The sequence below is a fragment of the Bufo gargarizans genome, chromosome 6 (assembly GCF_014858855.1).
Source record: "Bufo gargarizans isolate SCDJY-AF-19 chromosome 6, ASM1485885v1, whole genome shotgun sequence".
In the NCBI taxonomy this organism is placed as follows: Eukaryota; Metazoa; Chordata; class Amphibia; order Anura; family Bufonidae; genus Bufo; species Bufo gargarizans.
In genome coordinates this window covers 153,111,008-153,136,306 of record NC_058085.1, presented here as the reverse complement: position 1 = coordinate 153,136,306, position 25,299 = coordinate 153,111,008, and the positions used below count along the sequence as shown (strand labels likewise).

Here is a 25,299-nt window from a genome sequence, read left to right as displayed (position 1 = left end):
CCCTCCTAAGGCTAGCTGTCCTTTTGGCAGTAGGGGCCAAAAATGTGGCTCATATTCTTGTGGGAGCTGTGTGGCATGCAAGTTTATGGTTAGAGCCACCAACTTTGATGGATCGGATGGTAAGACCCAATACAAAATTGTCCACAACATCACCTGTCGCACTGAAGCCGTCATTTATTATGCCACTTGTCCATGTGGACTTGTCTACGTGGGCATGACCTCGAGGCCTTTTAAAGTCAGGATCTTGAAACATGTCGGCAAGAACCTGGCAGGCGGTAGGGCGTCAGGTGATGTTGTGGACAAGTTACACAATTTTCTAAGGCATTTTTGTAAATGTCATATTAGTTCTCCAAATGGGTTCAAAGTGAGGGGGTAGATAGAGTTTACCTGGGCTCTAGAGGTGGCAATATTCAAAAAGCGTTACTGAAAAAGGAGACCAAATGGATTGTTACATTGAATACAGTCAGTCCTAAATGAAGCAATCAATTCAAATCCTTCTTACAAATAGCGTTTATTTTAGCATTGTCGGGCATTATTTCAATCATTTTTTCTTTTTTCTCTTAGTTTTGTGGCCTCCTGCTATTTTTGGATCTATTGATGTATGGTCCATTGTGAAGCTTTATATGTAGTGTTAGGCTACTTTCACACTAGCGTTTCACGGATCCGCTTGAACGGCATTTCAAACGGATCCGTCAATAAACTGACTAAACTGAGCCAAACGGAAGCAATTCAGACGGATCCGTTTGTACGGATCCGTCTGTATTACGGATCCGTTTGTCACGTTGGTTTCCATTTTGTCATCCGTTTAGCGGATCCGTTTTGAAAGGAAAAGCATCTCTAGGTTCCATCTTCATGTATTGAGATCTATAGGGTTGTAATGCTCCTATATTTCTCCATGGCTATCTTGTTGAAGTTCCAAAGCTGGTCCGACTTTGATAATGGACCACACCTTTCGGACTCTTGTACACGACTACATGCACTTATAAAGATGTATAGTGTTCGTTAGCGGGCCATATGTCCCTGATCGTCATTGATAATACGTACAGGAGTACAGAGCATCATGATGCTGACCATGTTGTGCCGCAAACTGGGCTATTGTCCTGCACTCATATGATCTATTAGTGCAAGACTATATCCCCGCGGGCAGCTCAACTTGCACAGGATGGTTGTATACTATGATGCTGTGTACTCTCGTGTGCACGATCAATGCCACTATGGGACATATGGCCCGCTCACGGACCATATGTCTCTTGTGGCATACAGTCATGTGCAAGAGGCCTTAAAGGGGTTGTCTCATCTCATACAATGGGGGCATACCACTTTAATGATATACCTACATTGTCTTATAGGCGCGGGTCCCACGGCTGGTACCCTCACATATATTGAGAACGAAGCTAAGAAAGTAGATGAGGTCGCACTGCGCTGCCGCCCTCCATCCATTTCTATAGTTGAGGCGGGGATTAGCGTTTGGCGGTGGACATACCATGGGAAATGTGTCCTACAGCAACTGTGTTCCCCGCTCCGTTCTCAATATAGGTGCGGGTCCTACCAATGTTACCCACACCTATCAGACAATGGGGGCATATTCAAGTGAAATCCCCCCATTGTCTATGTGAATACCCCTGCGGTGTATTGATTTCCCATGACCCGTTCTCTACCATGATTTTAAACTGATGTAACTGCTCGGGCGTCATTGAGTCCATCAAACCGATCATGTTTAGCCCATAATGGTAGTTTGGGCTGCGTTGATGCGCCGACTCCGCCCCTTCCCAGCGGCGAATCAAGTCAGCACCAAACTCCATTTGATGTCGGGCAAAACCTTCTAGAGCGTCGGAAACGACCTCTACAAGGTTTGCATAATCGGCTCGACTTGGCCTACCAGATCTCTGCCCGCTCACCAGGGCTCTTAAATTTTGACGGAAACCTAAGAGCCTCTGTTGAGCGGAGGGACCCGGTAGGGGACCCAGATTATCCTGAGCCGATGCATCAGGGACAGGAGGGCTGGCGCTGGCGATCTGTACTGGTTCCGCCTCAGGAGGTTGGTCAGGCTCCCGAGTGCTGCTGGCACTTCTGTAGAAAAAAAAAAGGAAAGTTAGGAATTGTTCTTTAAATAAAACATCCATGTTCTATGCTATGTCTACCGTATAGCATAGGGGGCTGTCCAAAACAGGGGAGCCAAACGCTCCACTGTCTCAGACAGCCCCTTACACTCAGACGGAGAGAAGAGTGGTCCATCTGACTGTGGGGGGCTGTCCAAAACAGGGGAGCCAAACGCTCTGCTGTCTCAGACAGCCCCTTACACTTAGACGGAGAGAACAGTTGTCCATCTGACTGTGGGGGGCTGTCTAAAACAGGGGAGCCAAACGCTACCCTGTCTCGGACAGCCCCTTTACAATTTATTTTTTAAACAGTTGTTATAAATATTTACCTTTTTGGTGCCATAGCCTTTCGTAGGAACCCCAGGGCCGCCGTATGGATGTATGTGGCCCCTGAGGTTCCTCCGGAGCCACCCGGGGCCTGACCCTCCTTGTTATAATCCCTCCTGAAGCGGTCCCGGATAGATCGCCAACGCGTTATAACCAGTTTGACTATGGAAAAAAACAATAAAAACTAAAATCAGCATGATGAAAGGAAAACAAGAATATTTTAATTTATTAAAATGCATATTGTTTTACTTACCATATTTCTCCTGAGCCGCCGCATCTAGATCCCCCCAGGTCTCTAAAACTTCTGCAGAGATGTCCCTCCAGAGCCGCTGGGTATGGCGATAATCGGCGTGGTGGCGGTCGGCGTGGTCCCATAACGCTGGACGCGCCTCCACCAGTCGGATGAGGAGCAGGTTATCGATGCTCGGAACCCCGAACTCCTCATCCTCCCTGGTGGAGCCTAGGGAACCCTGAAAAAAAAGGAAATACAAAATTTAATCTAAATCCTAATACAAAATGCTAATTAAAACTACTAAATTCAATACTTACACGTCTACGACCGCCACGATCATTCCCGCGGACTCTGGAGGCGACTGGGGGATCCTCGCTGGCGGCTCTAGGTGCAGATTGCTAATACAAATTAAAAAAAATTTAGAAGACCGTACTTAAACCAATTTTTAAGAAATCTATATATATATATATATATATATATATATATATATATATATATATATATATATATATATATATATATATATACTTCTTGACAGCCCCGGTCCGGGCTTGGTCCACCTCCCCTGGACGCTGGTGAGCTGGCCCCGGCAGCCACTTCCGGAGAGCCCTCCGCTGAAGATGATGAAGAAATCTATAATAAGAGCACATACTGATTAATGCAACGAATCAAACAGTAAAAAGTCCAAGTGTTGATTTTATACTTATGGGCCACTGGATACGGCGGCGCCTTCTGGGTGGGTTACGCCAGTCTATAGATGTCTTCTTTGATGACATCTGTACGCAACAGAATACCAGACAAAATGCAGATAACGTTAAAGGAACTTGTAGAGCACTATTTCCTCATATATCAACATTTTTTTAGTTTTTTTTAATACTTACTTTTTAAAATATGGATATGGGCTTCCCCATCGCAGATGTCTTTCTTTTTTTTTTTCTTTTTTGGAACGACCCTAATAATAAAATAATTTAAAAAATTAATCCGACAGAAGCCATAATCCCCCCCAAGTTACATAAACACCCCGAGAGACAGCAGCCCCGCACAATGACATCAGGCCCCCAGTTCCAAACAACTCTCCCACAGTGCCCTCAGCCCCCCCAATGCCAGCAGCCCCCACAGTTCCAGTCACAAACACCCCCACAGTTCCAGCCACAAACACCCCCGCACTGCCAGAAGCACCGCACAGTTCCAGCCACAAAAAACCCTGCAGTTCCATCCAGAAGCACCGCACAGTTCCAGCCACAAAAAAACCCTGCAGTTCCATCCAGAAGCACCGCACAGTTCCAGCCACAAACACCCCTGCAATGCCAGCAAACCGCACAGTTCCAGCAACAAACACCCCCGCAGTGCCAGCAAACCGCACAGTTCCAGCAACAAACACCCCCGCAGTGCCAGCAAACCGCACTGTTCCAGCCACAAACACCCCCGCAGTGCCAGCAGCAACCACAGTTCCAGCCACACGCGCCCCCCCCCCCCCCCTCCCGGTGCCAGAAGCCCCCCATAAAGGCAGCCCACACCACCAGTGCCAGCGGCTCCCATTGTTCCAGACACACACACCCCTTCCCAAGTGCCAGCAGCCCCCCCACCCTAGAAATAGAGAGAGAGAGATAGATAGATGGATAGATAGTAAAAAAAGAGAGATAGACAAACAGACAAAACTTCATACACTTACCAGTCTCACCAAGTCGATTATCCAAAATGGCCGACGATGAGGGGAGGGACAGATGAGGGGGAGGGACAGGAAGTTACTGGGCATGCGCAGAAACATGAACGTTTTCGAACGGATCCGTGTCAAAGCGGAGCCATGACAGACGGATCCGTCCCCATTGACTTCCATTGTAACTATGAACGGATCCGTACGCCTCCGCACGGCCAGGCGGACACCAAAACGCTGCAAGCTGCGTTCGGGTGTCCGCCTGCTGAGCGGAACGGAGGCCAAACGCTGCCAGACTGATGCATTCTGAGCGGATCCTTATCCATTCAGAATGCATTGGGGCAGTACGGATCCGTTCGGGGCCGCTTGTGAGAGCCTTTGAACGGAACTCACAAGCGGAGCCCCGAACGCAAGTGTGAAAGTAGCCTTATCTGATCATCGTGTGATTTTGTATTATTCAATTTTCATTTATGTTATTATTCAATTTATTTTTGTTTGTTTTCATTTTTTATTTTATTTTTGCACATTATTTTTTTTGCATATATTTTCATATACGGTAGTTTTTTTTAGCACTGTATGTTATTCTGCAATCCTTACGGTTTTTATCACTCTCACTTTATCATGGATATGCTTATATTCATTTAGGATTTTGTAATTTACAGATATTTACAAAACATATTTATGAATTATGTTTAATGAAATCATGTATTTTGTACTAGTTATGTATTTTACTGATTTATCATATTATTATCATTATTTTGATGTTGGATTATGGTCTGATGTCTATGACATTTACCATATAGCATTTGTTCACTTTCTTTATCCGCTTTTTTAAATATATTATGCACAATTTCTTTTTTTTTTTTATATATATGCACTTCAGCACTTTATATTTTTGCTAATAGTTAGGATAATATACACCTTCTCACGTATTTGCACAGACGCACATCACTGGTGCTCTGCGTTCCACCGGCTGGCACGTGCCGTGCTGACGTGGGTTCCGGATCGCGTCAATGTCACGTGACCCGGAAGTACGAGGCGATGTGCGCGCAAGCCTTTGGACCACATCAAGCTGCTGCGCCGCTTCGCACAATACAGGTGAGCATAATTAGGTGCATATACAGTCAGGTCCATAAATATTGGGACATCGACACAATTCTATCATTTTTGGCTCTATACACCACCACAATGGATTTGAAATGAAACGAACAAGATGTGCTTTAACTGCAGACTGTCAGCCTTAATTTGAGGGTATTTACATCCAAATCAGGTGAACAGTGTAGGAATTACAACAGTTTGCATATGTGCCTCCCCACTTCTTAAGGGACCAAAAGTAATCGGACAGAATAATAATTATAAATCAAACTTTCACTTTTTAATACTTGGTTGCAAATCCTTTGCAGTCAATTACAGCCTGAAGTGTGGAATGCATAGACATCACCAGACGCTAGGTTTTATCCCTGGTGATGCTCTGCCAGGCCTCTACTACAACTGTCTTCAGTTCCTGCTTGTTCTTGGGGCATTTTCCCTTCAGTTTTGTCTTCAGCAAGTGAAATTCATGCTTAATCGGATTCAGGTCAGGTGATTGACTTGGCCATTGCATAACATTCCACTTCTTTCCCTTAAAAAACTCTTTGGTTGCTTTTGCAGTATGCTTTGGGTCATTGTCCATCTGCACTGTGAAGCGCCGTCCAATGAGTTCTGAAGCATTTGGCTGAATATGAGCAGATAGTATTGTACGAAACACTTCATAATTCATCCTGCTGCTTTTGTCAGAAGTCACATCATCAATAAATACAAGAGAACCAGTACCATTGGCAGCCATACATGCCTACGCTATAACACTACCACCACCATGCTTCACTAATACGGTGGTATGCTTAGGATCATGAGCAGTTCCTTTCCTTCTCCATACTCCTCTCTTCCCATCACTCTGGTACAATTTGATCTTGGTCTCCTCTGTACATAGAATGTTGTTCCAGAACTGTGAAGGCTTTTTTAGATGTCGTTTGGCAAACTCTAATCTGGCCCTCCTGTTTATGAGGCTCACCAATGGTTTACATCTTTTGGTGAACCCTGTGTATTCACTCTGGTGAAGTCTTCTCTTGATTGTTGACTTTGACACACATACACCTCCTGGAGAGTGTTCTTGATCTGGCCAACTGTTGTGAAGGGTATTTTCTTCGCCAGGGAAATAATTCTTTGGTCATCCACCACAGTTGTTTTCCGTGGTCTTCCGGGTCTTTTGGTGTTGCTGAGCTCACCGGTGCGTTCCTTCTTTTTAAGAATGTTTCAAATAGTTGTTTTGGCCACGCCTAATGTTTTTGCTATCTCTCTGATGGGTTTGTTTTGTTTTTTCAGCCTAATGATGGCTTGCTTCATTGATGGTGACAGCTCTTTAGATCTCATCTTGAGAGTTGTCAGCAGCAGATTCCAAATGTAAATAGCACACTTGAAATGAACTCTGGACCTTTTATCTGCTCATTGTAATTGGGATAATGAGGGAATAACACACACCTGGCCATGGAACAGCTGAGAAGTCAATTGTTCTATTACTTTTGGTTCCTTATGGGAGACACATATGCAAAATGTTGTAATTCCTACACCGTTCACCTGATTTGGATGTAAATACCCTCAAGTTAAATCTGACAGTCTCCAGTTAGAGCACATCTTGTTCGTTTTAGTTCAAATCCATTGTAGTGGTGTATAGAGCCAAAAATGTTAGAATTGTGTCTATGTCCCAATATTTATGGACCTGACTGTATGTTTGCACCTGTTTGAAGGCCTATATATGCCTGGCTTTTTATTACACACACACACACCTCCTGACAAAGCCAGTAGGTAAAACGCGCGTCAAGGTGGACTTGTCAGTCTAGCGGTGTGTTCTCCATCATGTCACAGGGTAGGCATCACTGATATTGTGTATGTAATTTTGTCTCAATTTTTACTTATGTAGTTGCGGATATCCGTTTATTTTCTGATCCCGAACAGTAGGTTGGTCAGGAAATGTGCATATATCTATATTGTTGTGTGTGTGTATGTGTATATATATATATATATATATATATATATATATACATAGATGGTTTCTTTCCATTTATTACTACATTATTTAGCACTTTTCCTGACCAATTTACTATACCATAATTTTCTATTGTGTAAATTTTTTCCTTATTTTGGGGTTTTTATCATTCTGCGCTACACTTACCTGTTATGACATTGATGGTGGACCGCACCCTATGTGTACTCTGTATTGTTAGGGCTGTCTCTAACAATATCCAGCATGCTTTTGAAATATATATTTTTTTAATGGAGATTTTGGACTAATAAACAAATTTATATTTTTATATTTCGCTATTTTTTTTATTTTATTTTTTCTGTTGTGGTTCTGTACATGGTTTTGAGCAAGACTTCTCACGTTTCATGTGGGCATATGTAGGTGTTATTAAAGCTGGAGCCATTGTCACAATAGGAAACTCCATCTGTACTGTTCATTTAAACCTCATTTCAAGTGTGCTCCTTACTTTTTGTTTTTTTAGCAGGTGAACAGGAAGGTTGGACAGATTCCTTCTCGATGAAATCTAGTATTCAACGGAAGAAGGTATTGTGTAACATTTTACATGTGATTATGTCTGTAGCCAAAACTTACCTCCTGCAGTGACTGTACTGTCACTTACGACAAAATGTGTGGTCTGCAGTCAAGAACTGAGCAAATGACCATTCCTCCAAATGTACAAATACAGATAACTAGAAATAGACCCTCTTCAGCGGTTTTGCATGTATTGCATACATGTCTCAGGTGGTATTCCAACTCGCTGGATCCCAGCTGCTGAGAAAACTAGGATTCCCGGACCCGGGAATCCATTGCATCGATGGAGAGGTAGCCTGACTCTTTCTTTAAGGCTGCATTCAAACAACAGTGAAAAACAGCCAGTGAATGGCAGGCATCAAAAAATAGGACATGACGTTTTTAACGTCCCTTTAGACAGGAGTGTACCCATCTAACGGTCGTTAAAAATGGTTACGCTAGTGAAAAATGTCCTTTTTTAGGGGTTACAATTTTTTTAAAATTACCTTATCCACTTCACTTCATGCAGAAGGACCTGTGCTCCCAGCATGATGACATCACCACACTGGGAGCACATGGTGACATCAACAAGCTGGGAGGGCAGGTCCCAGAGCAACCATCCCTGCGCATGCAAGTGGATGATGTGAGTAAGCAAAACTGTAGTACTGGGAGCCACTAATGAGGGCATTCGTTATACTTGGGGGAGAGGGGGGAATATGGGGGCCACTATTCACACTTAAGGGCAATATTGGGGACATTATTTGATGCCCTGGGACCATTATGTATACTGTGAGGGCACTGCGAGGGTTTGGATAATAAAAATAAAAAAATGACTCCATTGTTTCTGCGACAGTTCCTGCATGCGGGTGGCACTTCTAGCCGAAAAGCACTGATTGTAGCGTCACATTTAAACTACAAGGCACTCTGTATTACTTTATTGTAAGAAAAGACTATTTACACTTCTCTGTCACCTCCCTAGTCATTAGGGCTACTTCGATCCTGCTTTTGCAGTATTTGAAAGCGCCCAGATTATCCATAATACCTAGAGTATCTTTTTGGCTCCATGGGGCTGCATGGTATATGTTTTTTGGGGGTTTTCTTGTCCTTGGATACCCCTGTATCAGATGGACAAGATGGATACCCCCCTATCAGAGCTGAATGCTTCTGCTCAGCGAGCATCCTACGATCAAACCTCGGGATCAAAACGTCTGACATGTAACTAACCCGTCCGAAGCGGTTTAAAATGTCAGTTGCACTTCAATACAGTAGAATCGGATTTCCATTATTATCACAGAAATTTTGTGAAGTGGCATACACTTTTCTCTCTCTATGGAAATGAGTGTCCTGTGCAGTTGTTAATCTTCCTGAGCATCCGTAAGTATCCTTTCTGTATGGCGTTCACTCTCCTGTGTCTCTGTAGAAGGCCTGGCTGGGAATCAGCTGCAGGCTGTGCTCAATAGCTTCTCGTTAAAAACATCTCCTTTTGATCTGGCCTTTTTGGAGATAATCTTCCTTGACGACGTGGCTTACCCAAACCAGAATTATGCTCTCCCCTCTCAATCTGACGTGCCATAAGAATTGTATTTATAGGTTTAAATCCTCCCACGGCTTCTAGAAAGCTGACATTATAAGTCCGTTTACTAGTCCCTAATAGCTTCACTCGTGACTCATGCCGCTGTTTAACAAGCGGCTGGGCCTGTGTTCTTGCCTCAGGGGTGACTGGAGCACCCCCCCTCCACAAATAAGACCCTTCAGACCCACCTCATTGCAAACAATGCCATAAATCAATGTGGTTACATATCCCAATGTAAAAAGATGCTGCACGGAATATCAAAGTTCTTAAAAATGGATCAGCAGACTAATTCAACATCCACCTCATTCATAAAATGCTATAGTCTGCAGGGAAGCTGCCAGGAATTTCAAACTCCCTGCAGCCTTAGGCCTCATGCACACGGCCGTTGATTGGCCTTTACGTGCTTTGGGGGCTGCAATTTGTGGTCCCCAATGCAGGGGCAACATCTATGTGGATTCCGCAGACGGATCCAGACCCATTCAACTTCAATAGGTCCGTGATCCATCCGCAGCGCAAAAAAGTAGTGCATCCACAACTTTTTTTGAGGTGTGGAGGCACGGACCGAAACCCCACGGAAACACTCCATAGTGCCTTTGTGGGGTCCTGTGCCCGCATTCCGTACCAGACCTTCCGGATGGCAGACCCATATAAGTGAATAGGTCCGTGATGTGGGGTACACCTGGCCGGTGTCTCTATTGCAGACTGGCTGTTTGCAGGCCACAATACTAGCACGGCCGGGCAACGGACGTGTGCATGAAACCTTAGGCTGTGGACAAGACATTTTGTTGCGCGATGCTAGCGATCTAGCGTGACAATCGCTTTTTGTAGGAACAAATGAGATTGTGGCTTTGGCCCATATTTGCAGAAACTCTACAAAACTGCTGTAGGACAAGCTGTGTTTTTTTTTGTGCCGCAATATTATTATAATTTTTTTTTAACTCTTTATTTTATACCGTACATTGAATATAATAACAAATGTCTCAGGTGAACGAAGTTATTAACTAATACTTCACATGAACATAAAAGCCTGTTAGCAATAAGGCCGAAATGTAAAGAAGCAAGTTGAAGAAAAAGGGGTAGGAGGGTATAGGAAATGAGGGGGGGGGGGGGGGGTTCTTGCGCTACAAAAGTGTCACCATTTCTGTCTCATGGAAGCAGTTGGTAATTATGTGAGTCTTGGTGGGGTTAGGCTTGCGTAGTCAGTGCAGTTTGGATAGCTTAATCCCAATTTCAGATCCAGGGAGACCAGACTTTTTGATATTTTTTAAATAGATTGTGGCGCAATTTTGATGTCACTTCCTGTTTCTGCTGTGACAAGTGTAAGCGCCCTGCAGAAGAGCAATCTGCTGCGCCCCCCATAAACTTCCTAAAGAAAGTGTTGGTGGAAACACCCTTCGATCATGGAGTTGTTGCTTCCCACAGTTACAAGAAGTAGACATCGGGCGGAGAATTTGTCCACTTTTTACAGTTAAAACGGTGAATTCACTTGTGCACAATTTTTGCAAAAAATTCTGCTACTGAAAATCTGTTCAATTCATCTAAATGGGGTTGTTTCGTGGCCTGCATATGGTTTTCTGCAATCCCTATTCAGATGAATGGGACAAAGATTCCTGCAACAAATATGCTGCTTGTGAATATACCGTAATAGGGACAGTATAAAGGGAACTTAAGAAATCCAGTATCTTGTGGAAGGGGCAATTCGACACTGAACTGGAAAGAAAAGACACATTGTGTAATAAGTCATTGAAAGGTAAAATGAGCATTTAAACCCCTCTAATAATTGTACTTTTGTTTTCAGCCAAGCCCGTTGGTCCCTCTAGCGCCCATTACTACCCCGGTGATGAATTTGCCTTCTGAGCCAGAAACCTTCCAGCCCCATATGGATCCCAGTCAGACACCTCCAGGAGCACCTAAAGAAGCAAGCAGGCAGGTAAACATAAAAAATATTGTCCTCTTTTTTTTTTTTTTTGTGGACCCCTAATGACTTACTCTCCCCGTCCCCACATGATTTATAAGAGCTGCAGTGTTTATAGGCCGATACACAATGGCGGTCATTAATTGGTGAGGGGAGTGGGACGGGGTTGGGGCACAGCTCCACTCATGAATACAGCAGATACAGTCATGTGAAAAAATTAGGACACCCTTTGAAAGCATGTGGTTTTTTGTAACATTTTTAATAAAAGGTTATTTCATCTCCGTTTCAACAATACAGAGAGATTAAAGTAATCCAACTAAACAAAGAAAACTGAAGAAAAGTCTTTTCAAGATCTTCTGTAAATGTCATTCTACAAAAATGCCTATTCTAACTGAGGAAAAAGATAGGACACCCTCACATGTATTCCCTCTTAAATTGGCTCAGATCTCACACAGGTATATCACACCAGGTGCACATAATTAGTAGATCGTTACTCTGCATGTTGAATGAGGCTTGCCCTATTTAAACCTCAGACATTTAGTTTGGTGTGCTCCTGACTGTTGAAGTGAGAGTGAGCACCATGGTGAGAGCAAAAGAGCTGTCAGAGGACTTCAGAAAAAAGATTGTAGCAGCCTATGAGTCTGGGAAGGGATTTAAAAAGATCTCAAAAGATTTTGAAATCAGCCATTCCACTGTCCGGAAGATAGTCTACAAGTGGAGGGCTTTCAAAACAACTGCCAACATGCCCAGGACTGGTCGCCCCAGCAAGTTCACCCCAAGAGCAGACCGCAAGATGCTAAAAGAGGTCTCCAAAAACCCTAAAGTGTCATCTCGAGAACTACAGCAGGCTCTGGCTACTGTTGATGTAGAAGTACATGCCTCTACAATCAGAAAGAGACTGTACAAGTTTAACTTGCATGGGAGGTGTGCAAGGAGGAAACCTTTGCTTTCCAAGAGAAACATCGAGGCCAGACTGACATTTGCCAGAGATAAAGTTGACAAAGACCAGGACTTCTGGAATAATGTTCTTTGGACAGATGAGTCCAAAATTGAATTATTTGGACACAACAGCAGAGGACATGTTTGGCGTAAACCAAACACAGCATTCCAAGAAAAGAACCTCATACCAACTGTGAAGCATGGAGGTGGAAGTGTCATGGTTTGGGGCTGCTTTGCTGCAGCAGGACCTGGTCAGCTCACCATCATAGAATCCACGATGAATTCTACTGTGTATCAGAAGGTGCTTGAAGAACATGTGAGACCATCAGTTAGAAAATTAAAGCTGAAGCGGAACTGGACCATGCAACATGACAATGACCCAAAACATACTAGTAAATCAACCAAAGATTGGCTGAAAAAGAAGAAATGGAGAGTCCTGGAATGGCCAAGTCAAAGTCCAGATTTGAATCCCATTGAGATGCTGTGGGGTGACTTGAAAAGGGCTGTACGTGCAAGAAACCCCTCAAACATCTCACAGCTGAAAAAGTTCTGCATTGAGGAGTGGGGTAAAATTTCCTCAGACCGATGTCGAAGACTGGTAGATGGCTACAAGAACCGTCTCACTGCAGTTATTTCAGCCAAAGGAGGTAACACTCGCTATTAGGGGCAAGGGTGTCCTATCTTTTTCCTCAGTTAGAATAGGCATTTTTGTAGAATGACATTTACAGAAGATCTTGAAAAGACTTTTCTTCAGTTTTCTTTGTTTAGTTGGATTACTTTAATCTCTCTGTATTGTTGAAACGGAGATGAAATAACCTTTTATTAAAAATGTTACAAAAAACCACATGCTTTCAAAGGGTGTCCTAATTTTTTCACATGACTGTATATCAGTCTACTGTATTCTTCTTTTTTTTTTTTATGCAATTAACCAAAGTTGGTTTACGGGAGGAGGTTGTGCCATTTGGTAAACATAATAACCCAGCAGACTGGTCACTATAGTACACTGCCAGCTGCCGTTCTGAGGTTTTAGCTCAACTTTGTATTCTTTGCAATACTTTGTATTGTTGGTTGCTTCTAAGTGTCTTTTTCAGAATAATGTATTTAGTAAGTCTTCTAACATTCTGTGTTTCCCTCCTTATGATGTCATTGGCCAAGTTCATCTAAACAGGGCAATTATAATTGCCTGTGCACTTCATAAAGCCAATTGTTAATAAGCTTTAAAAGGTCAGTCCAGGTAGGTCGGCTGCCATGTCTCAAGGGTATGTTCACACAGAGCGAAGGCGCTGCAGATTTGCGGATCTGCTGCGTTACAGTAACAGCAGAATGGTTTACATTTTAGTCAATTTAATCCACTTCAGAGAACTTGCTTGGACCTGAACCACACTTATCTCAAATACTGATTCCATGCACTTCAGTGGGGACGTGTATATCTTTGTATAAAAATTAAAAACATGGCACGTAAAATTCTGTCTTCCCTAGATGCACTGCTTTCAGTTCGTCTAGTTGGCAAATGCAGTGCTGACTGTAGTATGAGACCTAAATTTCACTTTCTTTGTTTACAGTTCCATCGGATGGCAGTGGAAAAAATTGAAAAAAAAGAATTACCTGCGGAGCATCTACCACTGCAGAGAACATTCAGTGGTCTGGTCCAGCGTTGCTCTGCGGTGGCATCTGACCCAGTAAGTATGTAGTGTGTATGGATAGATAAACAATACAGTACTGTGCAAACGTTTTGCAGGAAAAATGCTGCCAAGTAAAAATGTTTTCAGAAAAAGAAGTGTTCAAAAGAGAAAAATCTAAATGTTTGCTGTGACCCTCCTTTGCCTTCAAAACAGCAACATTTTTTCTAGGTACACAGATTTTGGAGAAACTCAGAAGGGAGTTTGTTCCAGACATCTTGGAGAGCTAAGCACAGATCTTCTGTGGGGCTGTATAAGAAGATACAGTTAGGTCTATGGACAGAGACAACATTTTTCTAATTTTTGCTCTGTACATTACCACAATGGATTTTGAACAAAACAATTCAGATGCAGTTGAAGTTCAGACTTCCAGCTTTAATTCAGTGGGTTGAACAAAATGATTGCACAAAAATGTGAGGAAGTAAAGCTTTTTTTAAATCTCAATCCCTTCATTTTAGGGGCTCAAAAGTAATTGGACAAATTAAATAATTGTAAATAAAATGTTGATTTCTAATACTTGGTTGAAAACCCTTTGTTTGCAATGACTGCCTGAAGTCTTGAACTGATGGACCTCACCAGACGCCATGTTTCCTCCTTTTTAATGCTCCGTCAGGCCTTTAATGCAGTGGTTTTCAGTTGCTGTTTGTTTGTGGGCCTTTCTGTCTGAAGTTTAGTCTTTAAAAAGTGAAATGCATGCTGGGTTCAGATCAGGTGACTGACTTGGCCATTCAGGAATATTCCACTTCTTTGCTTTATTAAACTCCTCGGTTGCTTTGGCTTTATGTTTTGGGTCATTGTCCATCTGTATTATGAAACGCCGACCAATCAGTTTGGCTGCATTTGATCACATAGTATGTCTCTGAAAACCCCAGATTTCATCCGGCTGCTTCTGTCCTGTGTCACATCATCAATAAACACTAGGGACCCAGTGCCACTGGCAGCAATGCATGCCCAAGCCATCACACTGCCTCCGCTGTATTTTACAGATGATCTGGTATGCTTTGGATCATGAGCTGCACCATACTTTCGCCATACTTTTTTCTTTCCATCATTCTGGTAGAGGTTGATCTTGGTTTCATCTTTCCAAAGAATGTTCTTCCAGGAGTGTGCTGGTTTTTAAGATTTTTTTTTTTTTTCAGCCAAGTCCAATCCAGCCTTCTTATACTTGAGGCTTATGAGTGGCTTGCACAGTGCAGTGAACCCTCTGTATTTACGTTCATGCAGTCTTCTCTTTATGGTAAATTTGGATATTGATGCGCCTATATCCTGGAGAGTGTTGTTCACTTGGTTGGCTGTTCTGAAAGGGGTTTCTCTTCACTATGGTAATTATTCTGTGATCATCCACCAGATTCCGTGGGCGTCCAGGTCTTTTTGAATTGTTGAGGTCACCAGTGCTTTTTCAGGATGTACCAAACTCTAGATTTTGCTAATCCTAATAGTGTAGCAATTTCTCGGATGTTTTTTTTCTATTTTTCGCAGATAAAGGATGGCTTGTTTCACCTGCAGGGAGAGCTCCTTTGACCACATGTTTACTTCTCAGCAAAATCTTTAAAATGCAAGCACCACACCTCAAATCAACTCCAGGCCTTTTATGTGCTTAATTGAGAATGAAATGATGAAGGAATTGACCACACCTGCCTATGAAACAGCCTTTTAGTCAATTGCCCAATTACTTTTGTCCCCTTTAAAAACAGGGAGCAACATGTAAAGGAGCTGAAACTCCTAAACCCTTCATCTAATTTGAATGTGGATACTCTCAAATGAAAGCTAAAAGTCTGGACTTTATGCCCATGTCCATTATATAACTATAACTTGAATATGTTTTAGTAAACAGGTAAAATATATATGGACCTAACTGTAGTTCTTAAAGGGGTTTTCTGGTTATATTGATTATTAAGCAAGTGCCCGCAGCCTGCCTGCCTGCGGAAAAAAGACGATTCATACTTACCTGCTCCATGCAACTCTGCTTCTCCGCACTGCCTCCATCTTCCAGTCCCCGGACTGTTTTCTTCCGGTCACATGCACAACTCCAGCCAGTGACTGGCCTCAGCGTTAATGTGGCCACAAGCAACTTCTCACCGCTGAAGCCAGTAATTGCCTGGAGCAGTGCATGTGACTATGCCTGTGCACCACCAGATGTAAACAGTGCGGGGACCAGCAGATGGAGACAGCAGAGGCATGGAGCAGGTAAGTATGAATCTTCTGTTTCAGTAGGTGGGCAGCTGGTACTTGCTTAAAAATTATTATAACCAGAAAACGCCTTTAATGATATTGGCTGTATGTTTGGGGTCTGTGTCCTGCTGCAGAATAAATTTAACTTTAAATCAGCTTTGATCAGAATGTGAGCACGTATATATTGTTCCCTGCTATTACTGTACATGCTTATTACATCCATGTCATTTCCTTTGACATGACTAGATTAGTAACAGCTCTTACTTATAGTAATAGGAGGCTTGGATTGCTGCTGTGCTCCATCGGGAGGACACAGAGTGATTGTTGGACCGTTGTAACAGAATGTTTTTGCTTAAAAAATGTTAAATGGAATGAGTAGACGAGAGAAGCCCTTAGCCTGGTTGATCTACAGAGCTGCCTGAGGGGAGGCAGCCTAGGTGAAGCAGCAGGAAGGACGAGGCTCAGCAGGATGAATTCTGCTTTCCCAGCATGGAAAATTGCTTCTATGAGATCTTAAATAGATGTAGAGACAAAAGCCAGCAGTGAATACATATATAAAGCTCCTTCTGTATGGGCCTCTAGTCTATGTAGAATATAATCATTGAGTATTGGATGCAGCTCATTCTCTTCCATTCACATTCTTCTGTGTCTTGGAGGAGGTTGGGAAAGTCTTGAAAGTCAGATGACATGTTTTATTTATCTCCATTTTCTATAGTTTTATTTTCATTAATTTTCTTTGGCATACCTCTCCTTCTGTGTACACTGGTATCCATCCACAATATTCATTATTATAGGCACTGTTCACATCACAGTGTCACGGTAAGGACAATTGAGCCCTGAACTCCTGTCCCTACCTGTTTGCACGATCTGCCCTAAACCGTTGACCACAATTGGACGGCAGTCTTTCCTAAATAAGTGCAGGGTCCGAATCGCGGAAGGGAGGGCAAGGAGACAAATAACAAAAGACTAGTGACAGAATAGCACACAAATTGGATGCCAAAAACCAGAAACGTACCAAGCCGAGAACCGAAACAAGGGGTAAAGGATATCTTGTCGAGTCCAAACAGTCAGGCAGGAGGCAGAGTCAAGGTACAAATCCAAGGTCAGGTATCCAGAAGTCCATGATGCATACATTTAGTGTATACGTTAGATAACGCTCCATATGTGTGCATGTATGTATGTATCTATCATATTTTTCAGACTATAAGACGCGCCCTCTGCTTGTGTGGACTCACACATTCGTTTATGGGCTGCTATGTATTTTCTGTCTTCACATTATGAATGGTTAATCTAATTTTGCAAAGCAAGTAAGACAGCACAATTTAAAGGAACACTAAACATGGAAATAAATAATAGAAGTAAACAGGAAACCCACCCACTGTTTATATTGGGATCTTGTAGAAAATGCTGCAGACTGTCAGTCTTGTAGCAATCCTGCAGAGATCACAGGGTTAAACTCCTGCAGAGATATCTCCCATCTTTGGCCAAAGATCGGCTGAGGACTTAACAAACGTTTTCTCCTGCTGCAAACAAGACGCAGCAGGAAGGCTTTTTTAATGTATTTATTAGTATTAATTGTAATATAAGACAAAATAGGACCAAAGGAAAGGAAGTGATTAATGTTGGAAATGTTAGTTTTCCTTTCAATACCGTAAATATTATTGGAAAAAAGCAATATGTGTGTTCTGTGCCTGCAGAAAACTAAAAGAAAACTTGAGGATGGATTGCAGAGGTTGGAGTTTTTATATGACAAGCTGAGAGAGAATACTGTGAGTATGAATTACTTCATTAATTATGCACACCATTTAGTGCCATATTAAGTGAATCACTGCTTTTCACTGTGAAGGGTATAGTAACAGAAGCTGATTAGGGGTTTTGCCGTAGAAAGATGCCATAAGAATAATTTTGGAAACATAGTATTTCATGGTGTCCATTCAAATTTTATATATATATATACAGGTCCTTCTCAAAAAATTAGCATATTGTGATAAAGTTCATTATTTTCTGTAATGTACTGATAAACATTAGACTTTCATATATTTTAGATTCATTACACACCAAATGAAGTAGTTCAAGCCTTTTATTGTTTTAATATTGATGATTTTGGCATACAGCTCATGAAAACCCAAAATTCCTATCTCAAAAAATTAGCATATCATGAAAAGGTTCTCTAAACAAGCTATTAACCTAATCATCTGAATCAACTAATTAACTCTAAACACCTGAAAAAGATTCCTGAGGCTTTTAAAAACTCCCAGCCTGGTTCATTACTCAAAACCGCAATCATGGGTAAGACTGCCGACCTGACTGCTGTCCAGAAGGCCATCATTGACACCCTCAAGCAAGAGGGTAAGACACAGAAAGAAATTTCTGAACGAATAGGCTGTTCCCAGAGTGCTGTATCAAGGCACCTCAGTGGCAAGTCTGTGGGAAGGAAAAAGTGTGGCAGAAAACGCTGCACAACGAGAAGAGGTGACCGGACCCTGAGGAAGATTGTGAAGAAGGACCGATTCCAGACCTTGGGGGACCTGCGGAAGCAGTGGACTGAGTCTGGAGTAGAAACATCCAGAGCCACCGTGTACAGGCGTGTGCAGGAAATGGGCTACAGGTGCCGCATTCCCCAGGTCAAGCCACTTTTGAACCAGAAACAGCGGCAGAAGCGCCTGACCTGGGCTACAGAGAAGCAGCACTGGACTGTTGCATGTCATTCGGAAATCAAGGTGCCAGAGTCTGGAGGAAGACTGGGGAGAGGGAAATGCCAAAATGCCTGAAGTCCAGTGTCAAGTACCCACAGTCAGTGATGGTCTAGGGTGCCATGTCAGCTGCTGGTGTTGGTCCACTGTGTTTTATCAAGGGCAGGGTCAATGCAGCTAGCTATCAGGAGATTTTGGAGCACTTCATGCTTCCATCTGCTGAAAAGCTTTATGGAGATGAAGATTTCATTTTTCAGCACGACCTGGCACCTGCTCACAGTGACAAAACCACTGGTAAATGGTTTACTGACCATGGTATTACTGTGCTGAATTGGCCTGCCAACTCTCCTGACCTAAACCCCATAGAGAATCTGTGGGATATTGGGAAGAGAAAGTTGAGAGACGCAAGACCCAACACTCTGGATGAGCTTAAGGCCGCTATCGAAGCATCCTGGGCCTCCATAACACCTCAGCAGTGCCACAGGCTGATTGCCTCCATGCCACGCCGCATTGAAGCAGTCATTTCTGCAAAAGGATTCCCGACCAAGTATTGAGTGCATAACTGAACATAATTATTTGAAGGTTGACTGTTTTTGTATTAAAAACACTTTTCTTTTATTGGTCGGATGAAATATGCTAATTTTTTGAGATAGGAAATTTGGGTTTTCATGAGCTGTATGCCAAAATCATCAATATTAAAACAATAAAAGACTTGAACTACTTCAGTTGGTGTGTAATGAATCTAAAATATATGAAAGTCTAATGTTTATCAGTACATTACAGAAAATAATGAACTTTATCACAATATGCTAATTTTTTGAGAAGGACCTGTATATATCCATTATGGTCCCTTTTTTCTTAAAAAATAAGATTTATTTATATATAGCTTGACATAAAGCTTGACAAAGGCTCCATTGAGAGGGCTGAAATGCTGCATTGCGTTGAAGTGTGAATAAACGTCACTGAATTTTCACAAGACCAGAGTGCTGCCCATTTTTCGGTATTTCTATTGCATTGTTCCCTGTCCAGGAGCATTTGTGGAATTGCACCCGGCACCAAATAGAGTGCTGCTGGTCATTCTTGTGTTTTTATATATATATATATATATATATAGTACAGACCAAAAGTTTGGACACACCTTCTCATTCAAAGAGTTTTCTTTATTTTCATGACTATGAAAATTGTAGATTCACACTGAAGGCATCAAAACTATGACTTAACACATGTGGAATTATATACATAACAAAAAAGTGTGAAACAACTGAAAATATGTCATATTCTAGGTTCTTCAAAGTAGCCACCTTTTGCTTTGATTACTGCTTTGCACACTCTTGGCATTCCCTTGATGAGCTTCAAGAGGTAGTCACCTGAAATGGTTTTAACTTCAGGTGTGCCCTGTCAGGTTTAATAAGTGGGATTTCTTGCCTTATAAATGGGGTTGGGACCATCAGTTGCATTGTGGAGAAGTCAGGTGGATACACAGCTGATAGTCCTACTGAATAGACTGTTAGAATTTGTATTATGGCAAGCAAAAAGCAGCTAAGTAAAGAAAAACGAGTGGCCATCATTACTTTAAGAAATGAAGGTCAGTCAGTCCGAAAAATTGGGAAAACTTTCAAAGTGTCCCCAAGTGCAGTCACAAAAACCATCAAGCGCTACAAAGAAACTGGCTCACATGCGGACCGCCCCAGGAAAGGAAGACCAAGAGTCACCTCTGCTGCGGAGAAGTTCATCCGAGTCACCAGCCTCAGAAATCGCAGGTTAACAGCAGCTCAGATTAGAGACCAGGTCAATGCCACACAGAGTTCTAGCAGCAGACACATCTCTAGAACAACTGTTAAGAGGAGACTGTGTGAATCAGGCCTTCATGGTAGAATATCTGCTAGGAAACCACTGCTAAGGACAGGCAACAAGCAGAAGAGACTTGTTTGGGCTAAAGAACACAAGGAATGGACATTAGACCAGTGGAAATCTGTGCTTTGGTCTGATGAGTCCAAATTTGAGATCTTTGGTTCCAACCACTGTGTCTTTGTGCGACGCAGAAAAGGTGAACGGATGGACTCTACATGCCTGGTTCCCACCGTGATGAATGGAGGAGAAGGTGTGATGGTGTGGGGGTGCTTTGCTGGTGAAACTGTTGGGGATTTATTCAAATTGAAGGCATACTGAACCAGCATGGCTACCACAGCATCTTGCAGCGGCATGCTATTCCATCCGGTTTGCGTTTAGTTGGACCATCATTTATTTTTCAACAGGACAATGACCCCAAACACACCTCCAGGCTGTGTAAGGGCTATTTGACCATGAAGGAGAGTGATGACCTGGCCTCCACAGTCACCGGACCTGAACCCAATCAAGATGGTTTGGGGGTGAGCTGGACCGCAGAGTGAAGGCAAAAGGGCCAACAAGTGCTAAGCATCTCTGGGAACTCCTTCAAGACTGTTGGAAGACCATTTCAGGTGACTACCTCTTGAAGCTCATCAAGGGAATGCCAAGAGTGTGCAAAGCAGTAATCAAAGCAAAAGGTGGCTACTTTGAAGAACCTAGAATATGACATATTTTCAGTTGTTTCACACTTTTTTGTTATGTATATAATTCCACATGTGTTAATTCATAGTTTTGATGCCTTCAGTGTGAATCTACAATTTTCATAGTCATGAAAATAAAGAAAACTCTTTGAATGAGAAAGTGTGTCCAAACTTTTGGTCTGTACTGTATATATTTATTTATTTATTATTTTTTTTAATTTAAAAATAATAATAATAATTTTAAGAAAAAGGGACCATAATGGGTTAATAACTAAATAAGTATCCTAAATTCACCCTCACCGATCCACCACTGCTACCTTTCATAGTCTAGTTCGGGTTTCCTGTGCTCTTCACTTTCTGGTCCTGGCTCGACCTCCCAGAAAAAGCCCTGATTCTTCTAAAGGTGTTCATACATCTTCAGTAGTGTTTGGCCGACTCCCCGTACACATACACACATTAGCTCAGCCATGGAATTTATGTGGGGGGAGAGGAAAGCCGCTGACAGACACATCTGATCCTGGCAGTTAGCTTTTCGTTGCACCACTATACTAAGGAGGGAGCCCCATTGTAATAGTGATCATGGTCCCTGGCTGCATAATTGCAGACCAGGAACCAATAAAGGACCCCAGGACTGTCTCATGTGTATGCGGGTATACTTTTACTATGCCCTAATTGTCATTTGTGCATATTTCTGTGCACAGGCAAAATATGTTGGCCTGCAGAAATACGGCAACATATTGTAAAAAAAAATAAAAAAATGTGGGAAATATAAAGTTTTTTTTTTTTGTATCAGTTGGCATTGTGTTTTTGTTGCTTGTACCTCAAAATTAAATGTATTAATGCGGAACTACCATATTCATACCTCAAAGTGGTAAAACCAGAAAGCACAGTATGCCCTGCAAAAAATATATCCTTATTCTGTGACTACACTACAAAAATATAATTATGGAGGAAAACAGAGGAAAAAATATTGTCTGGTCCTCAATCCCAATATACCCTGCATGTTAAGAGGTTCAAGGAGTTGGTCAACAAGGCTACATTTTCAGTAAAGTCTTAAGAATGGTGTAGCTGTACCCTAATCGTGCAGCTGCAGAGCCTGCTGTCAGTTATGGAGAAGGTAGGGAAAGGTTCTTGGTGTCCGGGTCTTCCTCATCACTTCTCTCTCTATGTATAGAGATCAGGAAGCGGCACTGCTGCTTCCTGCTTTGGTCCTAGCAATCATGTAATCTCCCCAGTTACAGGAGAAACCGGCAAAAAAAGGTGTAATGTTACAATATCCCCCAAAGGTCTTATGTGACCTAATGGGGGACAAAAAGTGTAAATTAAAAAGAAACCGCCACACCGCAGCTTCTAGCCCCATGTCTGGTGACCATAACCTATACATTAAAAAAGTTAAAAAAATAAATAAAATAAAGCCCCATGCATCACTGAAAAAGGCGCAAAAAATATTTACATAACCATATGGAAATAACAGTTATGGCTTTCAAAATGCATGTACTAAAAAATGGACAAAGAGTCTGGTCAGGAAGGGGGATAAATGGCACAGTCTTGAATTGTTCAAAATGCCTGGAGTATTGGATGTTTAGTATTTTTAGTATGTTATTATCCTTCTTATTATTTCATCATTGTGTATAATCTATTATGATCTAAATGTACTTAAAGGGGTTGTCTCACCTCCTTATTTTAGTCGTCAGTGCGCGGCTCCTGGGGCACTCCCTGAGCTGTAGTGGGGGGGCGGTACCTCTGCTGTGATTGATGGAGCAGGCATGAGGCGCTGGGATAATATAATGCCGCCCCTTGGCTACACGTGCACGCTCGTGAGGCTGCTAGACTATCTGAAGCACAATCAGTCCCAGCGGAGCAGACCCTGTAGACATCGTGACAACCTCTGGTAAGTGGTTGCAGCGATTTGTATCTTACAGTAGAGAATCACAGAGAGGTGGACGGGGACGTGAGCTGCTGCGCATGCACACGGCCCCGTGCGCGCTCACTCCATCAATTTCCGGCCTTTTTTCTAGCTCTGCGCAATCACGGCCACCGCTGCTGCACTGTAGTGGTGGCCGTAACCCCTTGAGACGAGCAGTGTATAAAGAGGATGAAGAAGTAAGATGGTGGGGACCAGAGCCATTTCTGCCAATTCATCTACATTAGTAAGTTACTTATATCAATGTCATGCACATAATAAATATAATTTGAGTTGAGACAACCCCTTTAAATAGCGATTGATAATGATGATGTAAAATAAACAGGGCAGTAATGTTTTGTGTGGAGGTCCATCTCATGCTGCCATTTTCTTTCCTTCAGCTATCGGCACATATTCTGGCTGGCCTACATGATATTGCCTGTTGTATGGAGAATCGCAATTACCAGCAAGGTCTTGCTATACACACGCAGGTGGTCAGTGGCAGTAACTTCAGTGAAGTCTCCGGTTTCATGCCCATTTTAAAGGTCCTTCTGACGATCGCCAGCAAGTTGGGAGTGTAGCACTAAAAAGAGATGCGGACATTACAGGTGCACATTCGGGAACCAGCAACATGAATCCTTTTTGAACTGCAGAGTGGGGTGATCAGCTCGTACCAGGCTGGTGCATTGGGTGCTTTCTCATATACGTACAGTACATGCGGAAGCAATGCAGCACAGTCTAGTCCCTGTAGATTACCGAGCAAGTTGAACGTGGATCAAGCAGGATGCCATCTTGACATTTTGTGCAGCACTAGCTGGTACACTATTTACCCCGGCCGTAAATTCAAGATGGCTCCAGTTTGTGCATGGAATAGTATGGTTTATAATCAGGACAAAGTTCATAGTAAGCTTCGCAATTGTGGCAAGGGAGCACACCCCTGCTTCCAAAGACAATCTGGATGACCTAACTGTATGGTATAGGCCTTTATAGTCATTGGCTTTGCAGTGAATATTATTAGTAGAAGCATCTGGAGAAATGAACCTTTACCTATTGCCTGCTTTCCCTGTTCTGTATATGCAGCAGGGCCTTTCTTTGTTTGAGTCTTTTTCTTGGCGGCCAGTGCTGGTTGTAATTGTCCCTGGAGGTGCCAGATTAAAAGATGTTCTCTAGTCTCAGATGACTTATTAAAGGAATTTTACTATACTGTATAAAAAAATCCACGAGGGAATTACAGCCAGCAGTGGGAACAAGTTACGCCTCTTTCTTATGTAAGACTATGGTGTGTTTGTAAGATTAAGTATATGCTCAGGTAGTTACTGCATCCTTTTAAGTTATTGAATTATTTAAAATCTGTTTCCAAAAGCACAATATACTGAATAAACCATTTAACGTCACTCTTACGTCTTAATTGGGTGCACAAGTGGGAAAACAGGGTTGTGAGACATCGATTAAAGGGGACCTGCAGCTCTCCTGACATGCTTGTTTTACTAAAAACTTACATTCCCGTCCCACAAAAAAAAAATATTGTTCACTTTTCAAACCATCACCTGGATCTGAATACTTTTGTATACTCAGTAGTATAGCCACTGAGTTATTCATTAAATTGTATCTGTACAGTGCCAACTGCTGTTTTTTTTATTTTTATTTCTCTGTCCACCTCACTGAGGTGGTCGCACATCCTCACTTCTATGCTTCGTCATGTTGTGACAGCTACAGGGAGAGAGCTGCTGCAGCAAGGACAAGTCCTCTGAGCTGCCAGCAACAATGAGTGGGCAGATCTCTGCATCCATGTGAGGTACTGGGCTGGTTCCACCTTTGCTAGAAAGAGACCGGCATGCAATATATGATGTCTGATTTTCATTTTTATATTCGATGAGACAGCCCCCTTAAATAACTGTTCTGGAGTGGTAAGACTGTAGTTACACACCCTTTTGACAAGAGGAATGGTAATACCCGATTTTCAGGAACAGCACAGTGCAGAGTTCTAAGAAAAAGTGCTCCAGAATTTTTTTGTGGT

At 42.5% G+C, this 25,299-nt stretch overlaps 1 protein-coding gene across 6 annotated transcripts in view; it reads left to right on the top strand.

Annotated features, from left to right (window-relative positions):
* SEC31B (SEC31 homolog B, COPII coat complex component) overlaps positions 1–24,676 on the top strand; it is a 127,513-nt gene extending 102,837 nt beyond the window's left edge. For 4 of the 6 annotated variants that reach the window (XM_044296837.1, XM_044296834.1, XM_044296835.1 and 1 more), the window contains 5 exons: positions 7,852–7,913; positions 11,252–11,383; positions 13,870–13,986; positions 17,856–17,927; positions 23,684–24,676. In XM_044296837.1, the coding sequence (XP_044152772.1) occupies positions 7,852–7,913; positions 11,252–11,383; positions 13,870–13,986; positions 17,856–17,927; positions 23,684–23,863 (563 nt within the window). In that variant the 3' untranslated portion in view covers positions 23,864–24,676. The remainder of the gene's footprint in view (positions 1–7,851; positions 7,914–11,251; positions 11,384–13,869; positions 13,987–17,855; positions 17,928–23,683) is intronic. The other 2 variants (XM_044296836.1, XM_044296838.1) reach the window with 2 other exon arrangements.
* Positions 24,677–25,299: the final 623 nt, after the last annotated feature.